The sequence below is a fragment of the Chinchilla lanigera genome, unplaced genomic scaffold (genome assembly GCF_000276665.1).
Source record: "Chinchilla lanigera isolate Chin_1 unplaced genomic scaffold, ChiLan1.0 scaffold00056, whole genome shotgun sequence".
In the NCBI taxonomy this organism is placed as follows: Eukaryota; Metazoa; Chordata; class Mammalia; order Rodentia; family Chinchillidae; genus Chinchilla; species Chinchilla lanigera.
This window is the reverse complement of record NW_004955457.1, coordinates 7272537-7289497: the sequence shown is the minus strand read 5'-3', so window position 1 is coordinate 7289497 and position 16961 is coordinate 7272537. Positions and strand designations below refer to the sequence as shown.

General features: G+C 50.7%; 1 protein-coding gene across 1 annotated transcript; it reads right to left on the bottom strand.

Moving 5' to 3' along the window:
* Positions 1–579: 579 nt before the first annotated feature.
* Fzd5 (frizzled class receptor 5) lies at positions 580–7095 on the bottom strand. Its single transcript, XM_013520734.1, has 2 exons — positions 6720–7095; positions 580–6487 (listed from the first exon to the last, which is right to left on the bottom strand). Exon 2 carries the CDS (start codon positions 6250–6252, stop codon positions 4498–4500), a length of 1755 nt encoding a protein of 584 aa, XP_013376188.1. The 5' UTR covers positions 6253–6487; positions 6720–7095; the 3' UTR covers positions 580–4497.
* Positions 7096–16961: the final 9866 nt, after the last annotated feature.

The following is a 16961-nucleotide window of genomic DNA, read 5'->3' as shown; positions in this document are numbered from 1 at the left end:
ATGGCTAAGGTGCACTTGGCAGAGCCGTGATCAGTAGAGAGTGGTCTGGTGATTGTATTCAGCGTTATGGAGCATCTCTGCAGATGAACAGGAGGTGTCCACTCTAAATCAACTTCCGGGCTCCCTGAACGAACTTAGAGCCCAATACCTAGCTGTGGATCCAACCCCCACCCTCCCCAGACACACAGCACACACGGCCTCTATCCACACAGACCCAGCGCGCCGACAGGTTGACAAAACAGAACACAACTAGGCGGTGTCTCTGTTCTTCCTGGAGCATCCTCCGTTTCTTCAATCAAGTAATGAAACAATCACAGGATCAGTAGGAGAAACCTAGGAATATATTCAATTGAAACATGTTTTAATTAGTTCTGCTTCTGGTGATTGGGATTTGCCTGATTTTACTTATTAATAAAACTTTGCTGCTTATATTTTTAAGTACATCTGAGAAATCTGATTATGAAGTTAGAATCCACATCTCCTCCGTAATCTTAGAAAGCAGTGTCTCTCCATAAAAACAAGGAGAAAAAACTTCTACAGCACCTTTTAATTTTCTTTACCATTGCTTTAATGCATTTTTAAAAGTTATCTACATTAATTGGGAACAAAGAAACAAAAATAGACATTTCTTTGTTTTTCATAAATAACTAATCTCCATATTTGATAAAAATCTCAAACCATTATTTTACCTTCCCACAAATATAATACATACAAAATTTCTCTGAAATAATAAGGTCGACAAGTATCTTGAGACTAACATAACCACAGATAATTGCTGTGCTATTGACTTCCAGGAACAAAAGAAAATAATAAAAGCCTATCGAGATGCTCTGGGTTTCATTAGAGTTATGGATTCAGAATTATAATCATTTGCCAGTAATAATTTATAGATTCGAGTTGATTGTCTACAAATAAAATACTGCTGGCTCTGATGCGTGAGTTTTGGCTGTGACTTGACCGCACTGGGTGGGACGGGCACCATACAGACGTGGAAATCATAAAAACTATCGAATGCCCTGGACTCCAGCTACTGACTCAGTATATGACTCATTTGGCTCAGTAAGAGATTTACCTGCACCAAACCCGTATCAAATTCACTAAATCTCTCATATATATAATATATATTATGTATATATACACCAGCAAAACATACATACTATACATACAGTTCGTAGCAACACGAATATTGTTATAAATGATGTACCACAGACACACATTATCCTGGCTGAAAGAAAATCCTGTCACTGTCATCAAGCTGCGAGAAGCTTCTGTGTTTTGAGTCAGGTCAGTTATTTACATCCTGCCTACTTTCACCCTTCTTTAATGTCTTAGCTTTCTTACAGAACCATCCTTCCCAACGCAGGCATCGCTCTTCCCCAGGATCACTTGATTGGACTTTGGAGACAAGAAAGGGCCCACAGAGGGAGCAAGCCATTCCTTGCTACCGTACCTCACACCTGCCTAGATTTGTGATGTGCTCGGTCCTGTTTGCCACATTCGGTGTTAGAAAGCAGTTATTCAAAGCTTTGTCCCTCCTTTCCCCCTGGGTCTTTCTGTAGCACACAAAAGTGAAAGAAGCTTCTTAGCAGGGGGAGCAGTTCATTAAAATATACAACTGCGCTTCCTAGCTCTGGGGTTCCCATTCTCTACTGGAGAGTGCAGGTCACGGACGCCGCTCTGAAGGTGCCGTGTGTGATCTGGGAGGTTTTCTCCTGGCAGCCTGTGTCAAGATTAGTGCAGCCCTGGCCCAGGAGGGAACAGCCTAATGAATACCAACTTTGAAACAGTGCTGTCGGCACATTATTTAAGCTTGTACATGCACACAATTACGCACAACACACACACATAGGCCCCGGCCACCGGTGGTGGTCACGTGGAAATCTGACAGAATAACCAATAAGGCACCAAGACAAATAATTGCCAGCCAATTTAGACAACTTCAAAAGGTGAGGAGGGAAATCATAAAGTTTAAGAACGCTCTACATTGTGGCCACCTGATTCACGGAGGCCCCATTATTCCTTGAGACAATCTTGCGAATCTTCACCCCTTGACCTAGGGAGACAGACAATGCTTCCAACTGAATGGTCACCGGGCAGCCTGGAGACTCCATTTGAGACAAAAGTGGGCCCTGAGTCCTCCCCAGCTTGGCCAAGCTGCCTAGGAAGAAGTTGCTGGCCTCCCCCACCGCCTGTCATTTTACAGCTGTTTTCATGAGTCTGATTTGTTTTCATAACAAAAAAGCAGAGTGGAGGAAAGTGAGCATGTGGGGGGAACAGGGAGTGGCCCTAAGTATGCAGCTTCTCTCCCTGGTTGAGTCAAGGTGGCTGACGTTAGTAAGACCTGAGAGAAGCGAGTGGCTGGATCTTCGTCTTTTAGCAGATGAGAAAAGAAAGAGGGAAAGCAGAGGCTAAGGGAGACGGAGGTCAAGGCAATCAGGAAAGGTCCTCATTGCGGACAGGAGAGAAGCTGTGGCCTGGGGGGTCTACTGTGAGGAGAGGCTTCCGGATAAGCAGAAGGATAAGACATGCACAGAGCTCCACAGCTATGGGGGCTAAAGCTTTTGTGGATCCACCAAAATTTTAATTTTGATCAGAGGAGGAGCTGTGTTTTTAAGAAATATCAACAGCTTTTCAAAGGCCTTCAAGCTGAGTACAATATGAGGCTTCTCCCCACCAGCTAAGTATTTAAGCTCCCATTTATCTACCCAACACTCATGCAGTAGAATTAGCCTAGGCTGAAATTTTATTTCTCCCACTTTGGTGCAAACGAAGCTCAAGTGTCAAGACTCTGGTTGTTTTCCCAGCAATGGCTTTGGCCATTTTAGCTCCTTCAATTCAGTCCCCACCTAGTCCCAGGTCTCTGGTGTTTTGTCCCTGATGCACTGCCGCCCCTCCCCCACCATGGCCTCAGTTGTCAGCAATGAACATTTAAACAGATTAGGAAAGCAAACAGAACTTTCTAATGGCAAAGAAACCTGTGTGCACATGCGCGCAAGTGTGTGTGCCCGTGTGTGTATTCATCAATGTAGAAGCTTTCATATATGCAGGAAGGAATGTTAAACAGGTGAAAGCAAAGTAAATTTTCTACCGGCAAGAAGTGAGTGTGTGCGAGCTCTTCAACACTGGGCTTACGCAGAACAGGAGGAAAAGGAGCAGGAAGGGGAGGAAAGAGTTTTCCCCTGACGGCAACCTTCACGGATCCCTATCTGAGGACTTCTGCAAGGAAGTTATAGGTTTCATTTGTTTTCAGAGATTCTGAGAGCGAGTCTGGCTGCTCCAGGGACATCTGGCTCCAAACCAGCCCGGTCCAGGGTCACACACTTGTTTTCCCTCCGTGCAGCCAATGTGTGCTCACAGGTAGCCAGGCGCCCTCCCCCAATCTAAGCACTCAGTTCCAGGTGGGTGTGGCTTCTAATCACAGCTCGCCAGGAGGAATAAGAAAAGCAAAAAGGCTGTTTAACATGATAAAGGAGGTGTGTGGGAGGGAGCCGATAAGAGAAGCACTGGAAATATACTTTAATTACTGGAAGCATATCCGTTTTAGTCCCTTAACTTTTTAAAAGGGAGCCCCTTTTAGTGATGATCCCTATATACTTTTTTAAAGGGAGTGGGTTTACTTTCACCAAAACTGTAACACAAGTTCCTTTAAAAAAGAAATGATAAGGGATCACTGAAGCTTGTGAGGAACCACCCACTCCCTCTCTCGGCTCAAAAGCTCACCCTCTCACAGTTTAGAATGCGTGCTCAACCAATCACAATCCACGGGGCTCTCCCTATTGCCAGTGTTTACGCTGGACACCACAATGCCACCTCTACCTTATTCAAGACCGGACACTGGTTCTGTTAGGAACGAGAGTGACTAGAAGACATGCCGAAAGAACGCAAAGCTCCCACACAAAGTTAAGGATGCAGGCACAATCCCTAAGCGCTCCCTACCCGTCACCCTGGGGAGGCCCTGACCACATCAGGCCCGCCCCTTGGGAGGGCTGGGGATAAACACAGGAAGCAGCAGCTGGCCTCAGAGCACCTCGGACACTCTCAGCAGTGGAAGGAAAACCACACTCCACGCTTTCCCAGTCATGGCAACCCAAACTCTCACTGTTCACATTTTTAAAAAAGACGCAGATAGGAAATATGTTTTCCCAATTTAAACCACACAATTCAAAGAAATCTGAACCAAGTGGAAACGCATTACAACGCCAACGTTAGGATTGTAAAGCTCCCCCCAGGGCAAAGGTAAATTGTGTTGCCAAAATGCAACAAAGTTAAAAATTAAGAAAAATATATATAAATTAAACAGAGGGTTCCTCTAAAGAAGGCAGTAAGAAACGCAAAACAACACACGTGAGCTGCGCCTCTTGGAGAAGCGAGACAGTACTCCTTGGAGACCACCCCAAGTCACCCCGGGAGGGGGCGTCAGCACCACGAAGGTAAACGGAAGTGACCTTCGACAAGCTACCTAGCCAGCTCCCTCCCCCTCGGTTCCCAGGAAGGCTCTTATACATGCGACAGGGACACCTGCTTGTGGTAGGCGGCGGCGGGGCCCGGGGGCCCGGTCCTGCCGGTGAGCGCGGCGCTCGCCTCATAGTCCCCCGCGGGCAGGGCGCCGCCGCTCTTATGCGCCCGCCGTGGACCGCAGCAGCAGCGGCTGGTGAAGCGGCGCCAGGACTCCACCGTTTTGCCGGACCAGATCCAGACGCCGGACGTGATCCCCACCACGAGGCACATGAAGTACTTGAGCATGAGCACCCAGTACTCGGGCTTGGCGCGCGGCTGGCCGGTGTCGCGGCCCGGGCACGAGCAGGTGAGGGCAGCCTCCCAGCTCTCGCGGTAGTGCTGCTCATACAGGTAGCAGATGACCACGATGCTGGCGGGCACCGTGTAGAGCAGCGTGAAGATGCCGATGCGGATCATCAGCTTCTCCAGTTTGTCCGTCTTGGTGCCACCCTGCTTGATGACACTGCGGATGCGGAAGAGTGACACGAAGCCCGCCAGCAGGAAGAGCGTGCCCACCAGCAGGTAGAGCACCAGCGGGCCCAGGACAAAGCCACGCAGCGAGTTCAGGTTCTGGTTGCCCACGTAGCAGATGCCGGCCACGGGGTCCCCATCCACAGCACTCAGTGCCAGCGCCGTGATGGACTTGATGCTGGGGATGAGCCACGCGGCCAGGTGGAAGTACTGCGCGTAGCCCGCGATGGCCTCGTTGCCCCACTTCATGCCCGCGGCCAGGAACCACGTGAGCGACAGGATGACCCACCAGATGGAGCTGGCCATGCCGAAGAAGTAGACAAGCAGGAAGACGACGGTGCACAGCGCAGGGCCTGTGGTCTCGTAGTGGATGTGGCTGTGCTCGCGGCTACAGGCAACGCTGGCGTGGCCCACGACCAGACGCACCAGGAATCCCAGCGACACGCACAGGTAGCAGGCAGACAGGAAGATGATGGGGCGCTCGGGGTAGCGGAAGCGCTCCATGTCAATGAGGAAGGTGGCCACTGTGGTGGCGGTGGAGATAAAGCACAGTACTGACCACAGGCCGATCCAGAAGGTGGCGAATGTGCGCTCGTCCGGGCTGAAGGACGGCTGATAGCAGGGCACCGCGCAGTTGGGCACCTGGCCCGTCCTCACCTTGTTGTAGAGTGGGTGGGACTCCTTCAGGATGGGCACGAAGGGCTCGCGGCACGTGCAAACTGCCGGGGTGCCCGCACCACACTCCCCCCTGGAGGAGGGCGCCCCCGGCGGGCCCGGCAGGGTGGGCTTGGGCGCCAAGGACCTGGGAGGCGCCGTGGTGGCCTCGCTGCGGTTGTAATCCATGCACAGGACCTCGGCGTCGCGGCCCAGCACCGGGAGGCGGTCACAGCTCATGCGCTCCGGCCAAGCGAAGCCGTACTGGCGCATGAGCGGCGAGCAGCCGGCTTTGGCGCGCTCGCACACCGACCGGCAGGGCGGCAGCGGCTTGTGGTAGTCCGGCAGGCAGATGGGCGTGTACATGGAGCACAGGAAGAAGCGCAGGTCCGGAGAGCAGTGGATCTCTACCAGCGGCCAGAACTGGTGCACCTCCAGGCCCGCCTCGTCCTGCGTGTCGTGGTTGAACTGGTTGGGCATGTGCGTCAGGTTGTAGCCGATGCCGCGGCACATGGGCACCGTGATTTCCTGGCACACCGGGGCCTTGGACGCGGCCGCCGCCCGGCCCACCAGCTGTGCCAGGAGCAGCAGCAGCAGCGAGGGCGGCGCACACGGGTCGGGCCGCGCCATCGCCCCCGCCCGGCCTCTGCCTCCCGCGCCCCAAGAGGGGCCCACGCAGGCCAAGGAGTGCGGGGCCGCCCCGTCCCGGGCGCCGCGCGGGGCGCCTGGGCTGACAACCTGTTGGTTTCTTTTTCTCTTAAAGAAATCGGTCCAGAGACAAACTGCTTCGGGCAGGCGCTGCGGCTCCTCGCCGCCGGATAGGGCCAGGGAGGGACGGTCGGGCTCTGGTCCCAGGGGAAGGACTCTTGGAAAAGAGAAGAAACACCGTGACCACGACTCTCAGAGGGGCGTCACAGCTGGATCCCGGGAAGAGGGCTTCGATCACCAGGCTACCCCTCTCTTCCCCTCCACCCCTGGACCAAGTGCTCACTCCCGCGCGCTCCCTCTCCCGGCCAGGCCTCGGGGTCGGAGCGCTGGGCACCCTGGAAAGGGGCAGAGGGTCGGGGCTGGGGGCGAGGGAAGGCGCGGGCTCTCACCTCTGGGGGTCCTGCCGAGGGCCGAAGTCTGCAGCCAGCCTGGTCCCCAGTCCCCCGGACACTCCGCTCAGAAGCGCAGTCCCGGGCGCGCCGGCGCGGGGAAAGTTTAGCGACAGGCTGGGTCCCCGCGGCGGCGACACATGCTAGCAGGTAGGGAGGCTCAGAGAGCAGGGCGCTCCCCGAGCGCGGCCGGCGCAGGCCGGTCTCTCGCCGTCTCTTCCTCCGGGGCCCCCCGCATGACCCGGGCGGAGCGGGGCGAGGGCAGGCCGTGGGGAGTCGGGTCGAGGCGCAGGGCGAGCGTGCCCCGCGGCACCTGGCGGGGGAAGGCTGTGAGCGGCCGGGGAGCCAGCAGTCGCACCGGCCGGGCCGGGGCTGCACGGTGAGCGCCCGCCGCAGCCGCCTTGTCCCGTCGCCGCTCGCCTGCTCCCCGGCTCCCCTGCAGGGGGCTCCGCGCTCCAGCGGACTCCTGGGGCGGTGGCGGCGTTCGGGACGCGCCCGGCTCGGCTCGGCTCCTCCCCACGCTCCGCGCCCCTCCGCCTACCTCCCGCGGGCACCCAGGGCACACGGCGGCGGCGAAGTCCAGGCCAGGCCGACTGCCCTCTCGCTCCTGCCCGGGTCACCTGCCTCTAATCCCCGCCCGGAGCCCCGCCCCGGCCCCGCCCCCGGGCTCAGAGTCCACGCCGGGCCGCTGCGCGCTGCTCTCCCTCGGCCCCTCCCTCTTCCCCGAGGGCTCGGCCTCCCCCTCGCACCCTCCGGCCCCTCCCGGAGCGTGCCTCTGTGGAGCGCTGGCCAATCGCGGGCTGGAAAGTGAAAGGGGCGGGGAGAATGCTAATCACACCGCCTTGAGAACTGGGGCGGGAATCCCGGGCCTGAAGTCCTACGAGTTCTCTGCGCGCGCCTGCCTGCTCTCGGTGCAAGCTGCAAACCTCTGCTCGTAGAGCCCCACTGAGGCTCCTGTCTGCATCCAAGCACCCTGAGAGGTCAGCACTGTATAAAAGAACTGCAGTGGCACCTGTCTCCCTTCTGCGCTCTTTCACTGGGTAAAAAAGGGCCAATACTTAGCCCCTACCGTGTACCCAACAGTAACTAATCGTCATTAATGCAACACCTGAAACACAATTCCGAGGCAAGTACGCAGTTCAGGTAGGAAACCGAGCCTTACTAGCCTGATCCTAGAAAGTGAGCTATATAAGCTGGAAACCTCGACAGGCTTGTTCCCGAGTGTCCTGGCGCCTGGCACACAGTAGGCACACGGCAAGCCCCGGACCGGCACCAGGCAGCTGGCAGCGCCTGCACCCTGGCCCCTCCCCACAGCCCTTCCATAGCCCCAGGCCCCGACCTTTCTGTTGCATCTCGTCATCACATCTTGCTGCTGTGACAGAGTGAGTTTCTGACTTTGGAATACTCCAGGAATGTTAGTCCTTATCAGCGAGTGGTCTAATCCCAGGCAGGTCCCGAGACGCTCACAGGTAGCTCTGCTGGGCTCTGTTCGGGCCGCGCCCTCGGGCTGCCCGCTCCGAGCGCCGCGGAGGGGCTGGGGGCGCCCGGAGAAGCCGGGCCGCGGGGACGCGCGGGGCGCCCTCAAGAGGGTTGTTCCGCTGCAGGTTTTAAGTGTTCTACAAATGCCTCTTTTCTGTGTGTTCTAATTAGGTTGGAAGACAGGTGTTTAGCATGCTGACCGAGACGGTTTAAACTGTATCCCCTGTCCTATCCCCTCCTTCACTGGGAGAAGGCTTGGAGACAGGCGGAGGGTCTAGACGCTGGCGGACTCGAGGCTGAGACCCATTGCGAGTCATAGTCGGTTTTCTGGGCTCCCTGTGTACAGACTGGGAGACTGAGTTACAGAAGAGCCATCTCCCTCCTGCTCCATCAGCCGACTTTGTGGGAAATAATGAAGACTATGTGTATTAATTAACCCCGGCCTCGAGGTTAAAAGACATAAATACCAGTCACTACACAGACATCAGAAGCATTAATGATGTTTAAAGTGTACACCCCATCTTCCCTTCCCTGAAATTCTACAGGTGATCATGTTGCAGCTCGTTTGTTTTGGGGGACTGCTTGGCACCTGGTATTTGAACCGCAAACACCGCGGTTCAAAATAGCAGGAATTGGAGAGCCGAGGTGCCCGGCCGCCGCCAAGGGGAGCCCTAGGGAAGGCGGCGTCTGCGCCTGCGCCTGCGCGCGTCCGAGGGCGGGGCGGCCGCTCCGCGCGTTTCTCGCAGCCAGCGCGTTAGGGAGACAGACAAGTGTTGGCTAATAATAAAAATTATTTGAACTTGGAGAATGTTAGTCACTCACACTGGAATTTAGCCAGAATACTTGTGTTATTTCACTTAGTTCTGACTCAAACTATGTTATCAACTGTTTTGTATACCTTCTCTCTTAACAGCATATTCTTAGTTTTACTGAGAGATGTTTAAGAATGAGAGAAGACAACCCTTCCATAAAGGTTTATTTTGTATTGTATCGCTTTTTATATCAGCCTAACCTTTGCTTTTCCATGTAGTGCTTCAAATTAAGGGTGATTTGAAATATGCTGCATAACGTGTGCGCATAACGTGTGTGTGCATCATATGTGTGTGCATAACATGCCAGGGTGTTAAATAATTCATGTATTTTACCTCATTTAATCTTTGCAAAATCAGTGAAGAAATTGGTACCAAATGCCTTGCTGAAAGTTATTCATTTAGCCCACGGAAATGGTAGAAGTGAACATTTTTACATATCATGACGACTAATAATGATTAGTTAGTAATGATATGTTACAGGAAATTGCTAAGAAAGTAGATTTTACGTTTTCACCCTACAAAACAGCGAGGTAATGTAGATAATAGCTTGATTTAGCCATTCTACAATGTATGTAATTTTTACTTGTCAATTAAAAAATTACTTAAAAACACAAAAATTTCTCCTGAGTCAATAAATTGGAAAACACTATTTTTTAAAAGATGGTGCTTATTTATTTGTGGTGTGGTATTGGTGGTGCTAGGCAACAGCTCTGTTACTCAGTTTTAAGGCTTTAGAACATTACCAAGCATCTTCAGCTATTAACTTACCCGTCTCCTTTCAGCTGTTCCACAAACGTCACATTTCTGAACTGAAGATACCCTTGCTATATGAACATATTTCTGCAGAGCCAAACTCATGAAATCCAGCTTAGAGTACAGGGTGTTTATTAACTGTTGAAATAGAGAATAATGTTAACTATTCCATTTAATAAGTGTGTGACATTGCATAAGTTTGGAAGTATTGATTTTGGATTTTGTCACCAGGGAATAGTTACAGCATTTAAAATCTTATTAGCTTTATGTTTACACGTGAATTATTTTCAGTGCTGTAGGAATGAACCAGTAGCTTTTCTATTCTATTTATTTTGCGGTTCTAGGGATTGAACACAGGGCCTTCACACTGAGCTACATCCCCAGCTCTCGTGTGTGTGTGTGTGTGTGTGTGTGTGTGTGTGTGTGTTTGAGAGTGTGAGAGTGTGTTTGAGACAGGGTCTTGATAATTGCCGAGGCTGGGCTTGGACTTGAACTTGCGACCCTCCTGCTTTAGCCTCCCAGAGTGCTGGGATTACAGGTATGCACCACCATGTATACTATTTACTATCTTGAAAACTGAGGCTGAAATGGTATGCTAAATACAGACACCCTCAATAAATACTTGTGAAATGAATGAATGAGTGAATGACAGCTGAGATTAACTTTTTCAACTTCACAACTGGGATTGAGTGCTTGCACACAGCCTGGCCAGGGGCACTGCATCTCTCAGGTTAGCCCAACTCTGCTAACTGCAGCAGCATTAGGTCCAAACTCTGGCTTTGCCCTTACTAGCTGTGCATCTTGGGTCTTCCCAGTTTTCAATATTCTCTCTTGTACATTACTTTAACAATACAAAGAAAAGTATTATTTCCAGGTGTATCTTATTTCTGAGCACGCTACAAGCTAACAGCTATCTTTAGCACATAGAAATTACTAAGTTTAATCCAAAGCACAGGTGGTCTCACTTGCCTGGGATCAAAGTGCACTCACCTGATGTCAGCAGCCACTGTGTGCATGTGGGCCAGCATGGGCCAGGGACCCCATGCTGCCTGCCTCCCTCACAGGGACAAGATCTCCTGCCAAGCCTCAGCATCTTCCCATCCTCTCAGCCACGCTCAGGTGAGACACCAGTACACTAACTCAAGTGTTAACCCCATGAGCCATTTGTCCGGGTCGATGACATGATGAGAAGGTCTTGTTCGCATTATAAGTGGACAAAAGCAACTGTGATCGCCAGTCCTCTCCCTCCCACACCATCCTAGCGGTGACAGGAGATGAAAGCAGCGCTCCTTTTTGCCCCTAGGTAACGGGAGCACTAATCTTCCCCACAGTGATTGGCACCTCTAAGCTGCACATTATAACCGTGGTTGAAGCTGTAAGAACCACTGCACCTTATGCCCTCTTAGATTAGGATTTCTGGCTGAGGGATCTAGATGTTTTCTTTAGGGTTTTTTGGCTTGCCTGTTGCTATTTTAACTGTGAGGTGATTCTGATTTTCCTGTGGGCTTGAGAACCACTGAAAAGATGTTTTTGTGTGTCCTCGGAATAGCCCCACACTTGGGCCTGGCTAGGTCTTCTGCCAGTTAACAGCTGGGTGTGATGCTATGTACCTGTAAGGACAGTACTCTGGGAGGCTGATGCAGGAGGATCACAAAGTCGAGCTCAGCAAGAACACCATCAGGCAGGGCTGGGGATGAAGCTCAGTGTAAAGGCCCTGGGTTCGATTTCCAGTGCCACAAATAATAGTAATATTAAAAACTGGCCACATCGGTGTGGGAAATAGAGTCTCTCCAGAGAAGTAATAGAGATGCGCATTATAGGTTTAGTGCATCTGAGTCTGCTTAGGTGGAAGGTAAAATTATGTAAAGCAATAGAATTGCAGTAAATTGTATTAACAGTGATGATAACCATAACAGTAATAGATAAATACTGACAATTTCCTGAATGCATTTTACACAATCTGTGCTAAGTATTTTACATACGCAATCTCTTTTACTCCAAGAATCCAGGAAGGTTATATTCGCAATGCCATTCCGTAGGTGAAGAGACTGAGGTTCGGGTCAGCAGAGTAACTTGCCACGCCTTCCCACTTGAGATCCCCTGACTTCAAACCTGTGTCCATGGCAAGCCTCACTGTAGGCCTAGCAGCAAACACACACGATGTACAGGGTCCCAGGCTCACCAGACGGCAGATCCTGAGATGAGCGAGGTCCCTGTACCTCAGCATCCCCTCCTGGTGGTTAAGTAGAGTCTTCAATTCTAGTGTGGTCCCTTGCCGGGGAGGTCAAGTGCAGAAAAGCTAGGCGCTCTGGCTTCCTCTAGAGCCCAGTAGGATGAATATCATGCAGGCTGTTCTTTAGGCTTCACAGAACACCCCCGAGGAGCCTCCCACACACAGACTTCAGCACCTCCTTGTTCTTGACAGAGGAAGCTTCAGGTCACTGAGCATGGATTCTGTACCTGTGGTGAGCCAGGCACTGGTGCCAGGAGCCCAAGGAGGAAAGGCGGGGAGGGCAGAGCAGGGCCTGGGGAGGCCAGTGACACTTAGGGGCTCATCGAGGACCCAGGCTGGCCGGGTAGCCAAGTGTGGGTGGTCACCCCCCAGGGTTTGCTGCAGGAAATGGAGGCTACTCTAGGTGTTAAGCAGAGAAAGATTTGGTGCCAAGACTGGGGCAGGGATGCACCCAGCTGCTGGAAGGCTGGAGGGGTAGAAGTCAGAAGGCTTCCCCAGGAGTCCTGAGGGTACAGAACCCCCACTGCAGAGGCTGTGATTTGGGAGTCAGGATGGTGATTCTGTTGCTGCTGCTTTATTCTATATGTCCTGCAAAACAAGACCTGCCCTTATATTAATTTTTGCTCCAAAAGATGCAATAGGGCTTATTTTCAGGGAATGCTTTATTTTTTCACATGCAACAATCTATATTTATTATTGTACAAAAATCTACATTTATTCACATATCGTCACAGCATCATCTGCTGGAACATCATCCTAACTTTCCATACCCTGAATTCCGACCTGATTTGCTGGTGACTCTATTTCCTATAGAACTATTGCCCCAGTCTCTCATGTCCAGCAGTACAGCCTCCTTAGAGGAGCGCATCTGTCCATGGAGGTTGCTTGTAGTGCGTGGTTACAACACACGACATTGAATGATTAAGATGCAGATTAGACACAACCATGTCATCTTGTTATCAAGTGTGCACGCTGTCGTGTGCTGTCTGTTCTCCGATTGGCCAGTCAGCAATAAGTCTCAGGTTGGTCTGTGTATGTAGGTGTTTACCTCTTGTCCAAAGGCACTCACTTGGGTACTTACAAATACTTAATTACAATATATGTTGTCATTTAAGTATTAATGTAAATAATATTATTTATATTTAACTGTATATCAACATTATTATTTGATAGGTCAGTACATCCATCCGTGTGTTGCAGTGGACCTGCTAAATGCACCCTTGTGGCTGATCATCTTAACTGGGGCTTATTTTGGGGTAGGGCTTACATTAAGAGCATTCTGGAAAATCCTGCTAGGGCTTATTTTCCAGGTAGGTCTTATTTTGGGGGAAAGAGTACTGCAGAACTAGTGACTGGCCACTTGGAGCGGACACCAAGACTGGCAGCAATACCTGTGTCACAGGATTACTTCTTGTGATGGGGAATCTTGATGGTCGGTTTTGTTGGATTGCATACCACCCAGAAAATTAGTAAAGCACACTTCTGGGTGTGTCTGTGAGATGCTTGCCAAGACATGCATGGGATAGCAGACTGAAGGGAGCCCCATCCCAAGTGTGGGTGGCCCATTGTGCAGGCTGTGGGCTTGGGTAGGACAAAGGTGGGAGGAGGAGGAAGCTGGTGGCATGTACTTTCTTCTTGCTTTCTCTCTGCTTCCTGGCTACCCCTACCATATCCTATTACCCTGCTGTTTCTGCATTTGAACTGCTGGCTATGGACTAAACCCTCTGAAACTGTAAGCCAAAAAGAAGCCTTTCCTCTTTAACATGTGGATGTCAGGTAATGTGTCTCAGAAACAAGAAAGTGGCTAAGATACCATCCTCCTGCTGGGTAGCTGGTATCATGGGCATATGTCACTGTGCCCGGCTATGATTCTTGTAAAATGCAATCAATCAATCAATTAAAAGAAGGTTTCTAGGTCAAGATTTTTAAAGAAGGCATGCCAGTATAACTACTTTGTGATCTATTTTATAGTTCCATGGTTATCTCCCCACACATCAGTTTTCCCCACTAGATTATATGTTCTTGCAATCTTCCATTCCCAGCTCCTTCCCTGGAAGTTTGTACTTTCTAAAGATAACTGCCATTTTCAAAGATAACTGAGACCTGTAAAAACTTCTCCCAGCCCCTGTGTTCCTCTGCAGTGTGACCTTGCCACTCTCCCATACAGTAGGGCAGATAGAAGGTCCTAGATGGCTTCCTTTTGAGTCTTGGTGGGCCTATGATGGTTTTGACCACTAGAGTATGTTGAAACAGTGCCGTGGGTAAGTCCTAAGTGGCTGATTCTCTGGAGCATTATTTCTTTGAAATGCTTGCTCTTGGAGCCCACGAGGAGTGGCCTGTTGACAGTCCCAGCTGAGCAAGCCTTCATGTCACGCCGGCTGGTGTCCAATACATGGTCCCCAGACTCAGGTCCCCTCAGCTGGCTAAAGTGTCCCAGGGGAGGCCCCAGACAGCGTGGTGCAGAGGTGAGCACCTCAGCTATGTCCGCTCCAGCGCCCCAAGCCACCACACCAGTGAGTAGAATTAAATAGCTGTTGTTTTACACCCGCGCTTGGAGAGCTTTTTCACAAGAGCAGTAACTGGAATATCCCAAACCCGCCTGCCTGTGAACTCTCAGATGGTCGGGGAGACAACTTTTTTCCTTTTCACCTGACCCAGTTGGTGATCAACTTAAGCACTGAAGTTGAGAACTTTCATCCATCTCACTTTCATCCCGTTGAAACTCACTGTTGATGATATGCATGGGAAATGTCTAATCTTTTAAAACACAAATCTTCACCATTGATCTTAATATCCTGCTGCAGTGAGTTCCCCAGGTCAATTGTGTGCAGTGGGGGAAAAAAGGACCTCCTTTTATCCACTTTAAACATGCTTCCTTTTCATCTCATCTTGTCCTCTTGTTCTTCCCCAAGTAAAGCGGTTTCTATTTTGTGGGGCCCTGGACACAGAGAGCTGAGTTGAGACAATAATCTTCCTTTGAGCTGGTCACCCGGAAGGCCCCGGGTGCCCCGGGACACCAAGCAGTGGGTTTTATCTGGTGACTCAAAGGTGGGGGGGGACACCATTTCTAATTAGTCACAGGTTCGGTTCCAAGTATTTAAAAAATGGTCTCTATGTTTGGCAAGAGGCAATGGGTACCTTCCTGCAGGGCTGGTAAACTGAGCCCAGGAGAGTGGGAAGAAACGTGTCTTCGGGTCCCAGCTTGGAGACCAGCCCCTCCAAATGAAGAGATTCAACCAGAAGATCCTGCGAAGCACTTCCACCCTAACATTCTATGAATTCTATTTGCCAGTCATTTAGAAGCATCTGCCACAAGAATGCATGGGAAGGAGGAGTTTGTAGTCCGGAGAGTGTGCCTTCCCAGCTCTGCAGAAGGGCCACAGAGAACAAAAACAAAAAGTTATCTTTTTCCAAAACAGAAGTCCAAGTAGGCTTGTTACCAAACATAGATTCCTGCTGTGGCTGGTAATCGAGTCCTTTGCTTCCCAGGGCTGCCCCCTCGGTCCCTTGGGTCTGCGTCCAGGATGTCACAGCTGCATTGCTGGACATTTGTGCTGGGACAACTTCACACCAAGTGACAGGAATGAACAGATGGGTGGAGACAGTGTCTGCTGCGTGGGTCCCCGCCCGGAGGAAAGGAGAGTATTAATTACCCCAGGGAACAATGCAAAGAGACCGGTCACCTGAGTGGCAAGCAAGCTGCACCTCCCTTCAAGCCTTTTTCTCCACAGAGGAGGAAAACAGGGACCAGGCGGGCTGACGGAAAGCACTCTCCAGCTCGCCCAGCCTGGCTCTTCCCACTTCATGTCTGTCCCACTGAATGTTTCTTCTGCGGTGTGATTCTTAGGACTTCCCCGGCTCTAGCCCAGGCCTCAAACTCAACATCCTGCTTGCTCTTACTAAATTAGACCTTCCAGCCTCAAGCGGTGCCGCCCTTCTCGTGTCTGGTCTCGGGTTTCCTCACATACCCTCTCCCAGCGCAGGGCTTCTAGGTACTGGGGAACAGGTTGCTTGTGATCAACAAACTCTATCAATAGCAACAAGTAGCACACCAAACCTCCACGAAAACTTATTTGCAAGATTAAAGAATGAACCCTGGAGGTCCTTAGAATTCATGGGAGGTATAGACAAATTTCAGGGAACAAGGGGGAGAAAAACAGCAGTGAATAAAATAATATATCCAGTGCCTAGAGGAGTTTTTTGAAAACATCACTTTAAAGAAGAGCTTTTCCCCACTTTCCTTAATAACGTATCTGAGTGACCCGTATGACAGCACAGACTTGAAAACATCATGGCAAAATTTATGAATGATATTTTTGTTGTACACAAATGGGAAACTGAAGATCATGTAGGATGAATGGTTTGACTGAGGTATTTGGTTAAAACAAGTCATGGGCGGCTCCACCTCCCCTGGGCTGACTTCTGATTTCAAGGATTTCTTGGCTGTAGCCCAAGAAGGGTGCCATGTACCAGTCAAGTTCTGTCCCCTCTGTGGTCCCTACTCGCCTACCTGCTAAGGATGGCTTGGAAGGATGTTGCTGGCAAACCCTTCTGCCATATTTGGCTATGTTGCCTCCCTGCTTGTTGTCCAGAGACTCTCTGCAAAGACAGCTTCCGGTTTAATAAGCGGTGTCTGGAGAATGAGTCAAACAATGGTGCACCTTGTTTTTAGAAAGTTAAGTAGCTGGTAGAGACTTTCCACATAGCTCCTCCCTTTTCTATGCTGTTTCTCCCACTGTTAATGCCTCCCATTAGTTTATATTTGTATTGCATAGTTCTGAGAGTTTTGACAAATAAGTAATGTCACATGCCCACCATTGTGGTATCATACAGAAGAGTTTCACTGCCCCCCAAAATCTCTCATGCCCTACCTTTTCATCCTTCCCTTCCTCAAACCCCTGATAACCACTAATTTTTTTTTTTTTACCACTTTTATGGGTTTGCCTTTTCCAAAATGTCATATAG